The following is a 7,500-nucleotide window of genomic DNA, read 5'->3' as shown; positions in this document are numbered from 1 at the left end:
CTCAGCCATGCCGTCTCACGGGGCTCCCCGCTGCGCTGGCTGATGGTCCTGCCGATGTCCTGCAGCAGGTCTCCGAAGGCAGGTCCCAGCACGCCGCTCGTCTCCACGGCGAGGGGCACGAAGTCGTATCGCTGGGCGAGGGCCGCGTAGCGGTGACGTGTGTGTGTGTGTGTGCGTGTGTGTGTGAACAAAAAGGGGAACACAAAGGTATCTACATTCACATGTTTTATTACAAAAAATAAATAACAGCGTTCAATAAATACTGTAGTTAAGCGTTGACAATGAACAGCAACACAATAAATAATGAATAAATAAATGTGATGAAACACAATGAAATAATGTGAACATTTCGTGGAGCTCGGCGGCGTGTGGGTGTGTGGCCACGGCAGGGGCGGCGGCGTGTGGGTGTGTGGCCACGGCAGGGGCGGCGGCGTGTGGGTGTGTGGCCACGGCAGGGGCGGCGTGTGGGTGTGTGGCCACGGCAGGGGCGGCGGCGTGTGGGTGTGGCCACGGCAGGGGCGGCGGCGTGTGGGTGTGTGGCCACGGCAGGGGCGGCGGCGTGTGGGTGTGTGGCCACGGCAGGGGGGGGCGGCGTGTGGGGCTGATGATGACGATGATGAAGACAATGAAGTCAGCGCGTCGTCCAGGCTGACGGCCACGCTGACGCGGTGCTGAGGTCAGCGCCGTGCCCAAGGCGCCGCGTCGTCCAGGCTGACGGCCACGCTGGCGCGCCCTTCCACCCCCGCCTCGCCGCGCGCCACACAGGTGTACACGCCCGCCAGGTCCTGCCGGAAGTCGGCCAGCACCAGGTAGGCGTGAGGCAGGTGTCGGCCGCAGCCCAGCTGGAAGGCGTCGGCGCCGGGCGTCCACGACGGCAGCGGCTTGTCGGCGGCGTCCCGCCACTCCACCTCCTGCACGGCGGCGGCGGCGTCCACCCAGCAGAAGAGGAACGCCTCGGCCAGGGGGGCCACGGCCACGCTGCTGCCGTTGGCGATGACGGGCTGGGGGGCGGCGGCGGCGGGGGCGGCGGTGGCCAGGAGGGGCATGGAGAGGGCCACGGCCACGGCGAGGGCCACGGTCAGGGCCAGGCTTGATGTGGAGGCCATTGTGACGCTTGTAGTGATATCGGTCTTGTCAACAAAGGCAGGTGCAGTTGTTGTGGTTGTAGAGGTTGTTTTTGTGGTGGTTGTGAAGGCTGTTCCAACAGTTCAGTGCTCTCAGCCACTTCTCGGCGAGTAGTGTTGCTACTCGTTGTGTGAGGAAGCTGAGTGACCCAGCCTTCCCGCGGCACACCAATATATACCCGCCGACACATCCTCGACCCCTCCTTGGCCCCGCCCCCTCCGGCAAAACGTACCCCGGGCCTTTCTTTCGTCACAACGCGTATTGAACTTGTGCCGAACACTCGTGCGAGGAGAGATAAGGAGCGTGTGAGACAACGTTTGTATGTCTGTGTGTGTGTGTGTGTGTGTGTGTGTGTGTGTGTGAAGATTTACATGATATTTACATAGAAATTCAGACCTCACAGACCCCATGGTCCAGACTAGGTGATCTATCCTTAAACCTAAATGATACTACATTTGTCAGACGGCTCCAAAACTTTGCATTTCTAGTTTAGTTAATATTAAGTTGAAGGAAGTGACGGTCGAGCTTGTTTTTGAAGGAGTCAATCGTGTGACACTGGACCACTGACGGTGGGAGCTTATTCCATTCTCGCACTACAACGTTGGTGAAGAAAAATTTGCTGCAGTCTGAATTTACTTGTCTACATTTAAGTTTTACGCCATTGTTCCTCGTGCGCAAAGTGTCATCGATCATAAACAATTTAGATTTGTCCACATTCGTGAAACCATTAAGTATTTTAAAATATTCGATCAGTTTTCCTCGGAGGCGACGTTTCTCAAGAGAGAACATGTTAAGGGTAGAAAGCCTTTCTTCGTAAGATTTATTGCGCAAGGAAGGGATCATTTTTTTTGCCCGACGCTGAACATCTTCTAATTTAGCAATGTCCTTTGCATGGTGGGGAGACCAAAACTGTACCGCATATTCCAAGTGGGGTCTGACTAAACTATTGTAGAGCGGAAGTATTACATCTTTATTCTTGAATAAAAAGCCCAACATTCTGTTCGCTTTATTTGCTGCATCGATGCATTGCTGTGAGAATTTGAGGTTTGACGCGATTTTGACCCCCAGGTCCTTAACGCATTGAACGCTTGTGAGTTTAACGCCGCGCATTTCGTAATCGAGCTTCTTATTTCTTGTTCCAACTTGAAGGACCTGGCACTTGTCTACGTTAAAGGGCATCGCCCATCTATCCGACCAGACGAGAGAGAGAGAGAGAGAGAGAGAGAGAGAGAGAGAGAGAGAGAGAGAGAGAGAGAGAGAGAGAGAGAGAGAGAGACTTATCCGAGTATGACAAATCAATTGGTGCATCTTCATAGGTATAAATCTCTCTCTCTCTCTCTCTCTCTCTCTCTCTCTCTGAATTAGATTCGTCGCATTAGCAGGAGGAGAAACTTAGCGATGATAACTTTTTTTTAGTCACCGTATCGCACCGCCATGACCAGCGTGGAGCAGCGGTCAACGCGCTCGGCCCACCACGGAGAGATCCCTGGTTCGATTCCCGGTCGGAGTGTAGACGGATGGCCGCACCTTCCACCCGCGCCGCGCCACCCAGCACACACCTCTGACCAGCGTGACGAGGACGCAAACGTTTGGATCTTCCCGGTACGTGTCCGGGACGTGTTGACTACTAGTGAGGCATGTCCGTGACGTGCCGGCAGACGAACACACACACACACACACACACACACACACACAGCATTGCGCCACCTCTTGCCTCCTGGACGCCGGGCGCTGAGATTATCTTGATAACGTGACGAATCTCATTCATTCACCGATAGTGTGGGGGAGAGAGAGAGAGAGAGAGAGAGAGAGAGAGAGAGAGAGAGAGAGAGAGAGAGAGAGAGAGAGAGAGAGAGAGAGAGAGAGAGAGAGAGACGTAGCGAGGCGTTCTGAGCTCAGAATCAGTTTTCTTGGGATGATTTCTCTATCTAATGTTTTTTTTTTTTTTTGCGGTGGTCGCGCTCACGGAGGCAGCAGGTCACACCGCCGCGGGATTATCGGCGTCAAGACTTCTCCCCGGGTCGTTATCAGCCGCGGCGCCTCGTTCCCTGAAGCGACGTGACGTCCGCGCCGACGGTTTAGTGTTTAAGGATACGACACGCGTCCAATCCCACCCCTCCATTCTCTCCTTGCCCCCCCACCCCCCACATCCCCGCCCAGCCTGGCCTCCGGGTTCACGCGTGGCACCCGTCTAGTCCAGGACGGCTGTGGCTGCCAGGGGCCGGGGAGCCTGGGGCCGGGGGAGGAGAGGCCGTGAAGGCTTTATATGAGGCAGCAAAGACTGAGGGCGTCAGTTGCGACCTGGGAGCACAACAGACACCACTACTGCTGGTGCTGCTCCTGCTACTGCTGCTGCTGCTGGTACTGCTATTACTATTACTGCTGCTACCAAGAGTATACTTTTGTCGCTGCTGCAGCAAACACTTCCACCACCATGAGTCTTACAATGGCCTCCAGATCAAGCCTGACGCTGACCGTGGCCCTCGCCGTGGCCGTGGCCCTCTCCATGCCCCTCCTGGCCACCGCCGCCCCCGCCGGGCCCGCCGCCCCCCAGCCCGTCATCGCCAACGGCAGCAGCGTGGCCGTGGCCCCCCTGGCCGAGGCGTTCCTCTTCTGCTGGGTGGACGCCGCCGCCGCCGTGCAGGAGGTGGAGTGGCGGGACGCCGCCGACAAGCCGCTGCCGTCGTGGACGCCCGGCGCCGATGCCTTCCAGCTGGGCCGCGGCCGACACCTGCCTCACGCCTACCTGGTGCTGTCCGACTTCCGGCAGGACCTGGCGGGCGTGTACACCTGTGTGGCGCGCGGCGAGGCGGGGGTGGAGGGGCGCGCCAGCGTGGCCGTCAGCCTGGACGACGCGGCGCCCTGGGAACGGCGCTGACCTCAACACCGCGTCAGCGTGGCCGTCAGCCTGGACGACGCGGCGCCCTGGGCACGGCGCTGACCTCAACACCGCGTCAGCGTGGCCGTCAGCCTGGACGACGCGGCGCCCTGGGCACGGCGCTGACCTCAGCACCGCGTCAGCGTGGCCGTCAGCCTGGACGACGCGGCGCCCTGGGAACGGCGCTGACCTCGGCACCGCATCAGCGTGGCCGTCAGCCTGGACGACGCGGCGCCCTGGGCACGGCGCTGACACCATCATCGTCATCATCAGCCCCACACGCCGCCGCCCCTGCCGTGGCCACACACCCACACGCCGCCGAGCTCCACGAAATGTTCACATTATTTCATCGTCTATCGCTACATTTATTTATTGATTATTTATTGTCACTGTTCATTGTCAACGCTTAACTACATTATTTATTAAACGCTGTTATATATTTTTTAAATAAAAGAAGTAAATATAAATAACTTTTAATGTCCCTTTTTTGGTTCACACACACACGCACACACACCTGTCCTGACCTCACCGGGTCAAGACGTGGGTCACTGCCCTCTCCGCAGCAGCCACGGGTCAGCTTGTTTCGTGTGTGTGTGTGTGTGTGTGTGTGTGTGTCGTTGATGAGGTTTCAGGCCCCGCTCCACCGGGCCTCAATAATAATCCTCGATATGCACTTATTCACAACGTCTAAGTGTTGACCTCCCTCTCCTTCCCCGTCCTCCGCCCCTCCTCACGCCTCAGGGAACTCATCATTTTGAAGAAGATACAGACAGACAGTGTGTTAGCGGTGCCGCGAAGGGCCGAGTGTGTCGCCGGCGCCGGTCACCACCCACACGCCCAGGCCCCGAGGGTCACCGGCCCGCCCGCCCTGCTGCTGGGGAGGGTGACAGTGCCGTGCCGGAGCCTCGTCACTCAGGTGGGGCACGATGCACGCCGCCCCCACCTTGGCCGTGCGGTTGTTCCCACACCAGGCAACGTGTGCCAGCCGGGCAGCGGCCGTCCCTTTTGCCCCGCCCGCCCAGCACGCAGCATCTCTTCAAGCCGGTGACCTGCGTGACCTCCCGATGACGCTCCACCTGCGTCCCTCCATCAGCTGCCACCTGACCCAGCGTCTGACCTGAAGTTTAGCACCATACCGTCATCTGGTGAGGCCGCGCTCACCCCCTCCCGGCACCACCACACTGCCCCCCCCCCCCGCCACCCCCCAGCACCACCACCACGACCTGCCCACGGATACGTCAGACCCCTGTTCCACATCCCCCTTTTTGTACTTATTAACGAATTTCCTTTTAAATGTGTCAATAATTTGTACATTTCAGCGTGACGGCTGACAAAACGAAATAATCCCAAATAAAAATCTTCGGGGCATTGTGCAACAATAAATACCGCATGTATTGAACATTGTTATGTTTTTTGGTAATAAAACATGTAAAATATATATATATATATATATATATATATATATATATATATATATATATATATATATATATATATATATATATATATATATATATAAACTTTTAATGTTCCTATTTTCACACACACACACACACACACACACACACACACACACACACACACACACTTAAACAGGTTCGTATCTCAAACACAACGGTGATAAGCAATCTTTCATTCATGGATCTTCGTGTATGAAGTGTGCCATTCACCATGGTTTGATCACGAGCCAGACTCGCGATCCCCGCCACCCTCCGCTATGGCCTGGGGCTCAGGTGGGGGACCTTTGGGCGCAGCGGGAACCTCGGACCACACCCGGGGCGGGTCACAGCCCCGATTGACACCCGCACCAACTCGTGCTGGCTGGACAGGGGCAGGGGTTAGGAGGCTGCCGATCCGTCTCCACTCCGCCTAGTTATTGAACTCGGGACCCCTCGATTGTGAGGCGAGTGTGTAACCACTCCACTACCGGTGCACCGCCAGCCTGTGGTGTTCCCAGGCTGCAAATGAGGACCTTAGGCTTTGGTGCCTCAAAGCCCTGACGGCCTCCCCTCCCCCGTCACCAATCTCCGCGGTCACGGTAAGCCCCAGGCACGCGGCATCCGCCAGCCGTCCTGGATTAGAATAATTGTGCCACACGTAAACCCGGAGACGAGTCGGGGCGGGGCGGGGCTGAGCGGCGGTAGGAGGCGAGAGGGGGAGGGAGGAGGGGAGAGAGGGGGGTATAAGAGTTAAGGGGGAAGAAGGAGGGGAGGGAGGGGGTGTTGTTGTAACTTCAAATCCGTATCCTTAAACACTAAACCGTCGGCGCGGACGTCACGTCGCTTCAGGGAACGAGGCGCCGCGGCTGATAACGACCCGGGGAGAAGTCTTGACGCCGATAATCCCGCGGCGGTGTGACCTGCTGCCTCCGTGTACGCGACCACCGCCGCGAACACCACCACCACCACGACCACCACGACCACCACTACCACCACTACCACTGCCATCATTGCCGCCACTACAGCCAGCACAAACTGCAACCAACACTGTCACCACCACCGCCACCGGAGCCATCACCTTTCCCTCATGTCCACACTGGGGGCTGGAGTGCCACGTTATGTTGGGGAGGCGGTGGCTGAGTGGTCAGCGTGTGGGCCCTGCATTCACCGCGTTCTGGATGACGCGGTTTCGAATCCGCCGCTACCACCTGGGATTTTTCAGTCACCGCCGAGTGGCCTAAGACTACCCACATGCTGTCCTGAAGACCACCCATCAACCCGGACTCTGGAAGAAATCGTCCAAATCATCCAAGAATGAACTCTGGGGGGCAGCATGAGCCAAGAGAAGATGGCGCCACTATAAACACTTGCCTGCACCAAGACGGGCTCGAGCCGGCCACTAGGCCCCTCAAGAAAGCCTGCCGGTGGTACAGGCATCGACGCAAAAAAAAAAAAAAAAAAAAAAAAAAAATTGTCGCAGGTGATCTCTGGCGCGGTGTGTTTTGGGCTCATGTCTCAATTCTGAAGGCCGAGGTTCGATTCCCGGCACTCTGCGGTGAAGACTGAGATTCTTCATTGTTGTTACAGTTTCTCTGATCAAGGTTGTATACGTTCAGGCTGCCAGACTCAGGTGAAGGCAGGGAGGTGACATGACCGCAGCGATTTTTTACGTGTTGCCCATAGCGCCGGTAGACTTTCGCGAGGGGTCTCTTGGACGGCCCCAGCCCGATAGTGGCGCAGGCGAATTTTATTTATAGTGGCTGCCGTGATGTGTGACTCTTGCCTGGCCCATGCTGCCCCCCGGTGCTCCATTAGACGGAAGTAACTGAGGTTATCGGTGGGACTCGATCCTCGGTCCCAGGGCTCACACGCCAGCACGCAAACGACTCGGCCACTTTTTCGATTATGGTGAGGTGAGAACACGAGCTGATGGAGAGGACGTGTGTGTGTGTGTGTGTGTGTGTGTGTGTGTGTGTGTGTGTGTGTGTGTTATGGGGAGCAGCTTGAAGGGAACGTGAAAATGTTACTGAGGACGAGAAGATGCGTGAACGGTCTAAA

At 56.9% G+C, this 7,500-nt stretch overlaps 2 protein-coding genes across 2 annotated transcripts in view; one reads left to right on the top strand and one right to left on the bottom strand.

Moving 5' to 3' along the window:
- LOC126992394 (uncharacterized) overlaps positions 1–1,332 on the bottom strand; it is a 15,521-nt gene extending 14,189 nt beyond the window's left edge. The window contains exon 1 of the mRNA XM_050851105.1: positions 909–1,332. Coding sequence (XP_050707062.1) covers positions 909–1,106 — 198 coding nt within the window. The 5' untranslated portion in view covers positions 1,107–1,332. The remainder of the gene's footprint in view (positions 1–908) is intronic.
- The window catches only part of LOC126992392 (uncharacterized), a 29,054-nt gene that overhangs the window by 20,312 nt on the left and 1,242 nt on the right, over positions 1–7,500 (top strand). The window lies entirely within an intron of this gene.

Source organism: Eriocheir sinensis, unplaced genomic scaffold (assembly GCF_024679095.1).
Source record: "Eriocheir sinensis breed Jianghai 21 unplaced genomic scaffold, ASM2467909v1 Scaffold453, whole genome shotgun sequence".
NCBI classification, from domain to species: Eukaryota; Metazoa; Arthropoda; class Malacostraca; order Decapoda; family Varunidae; genus Eriocheir; species Eriocheir sinensis.
Note: the sequence above shows the minus strand (reverse complement) of the source record. Positions and strands in the feature narration are given on the sequence as shown.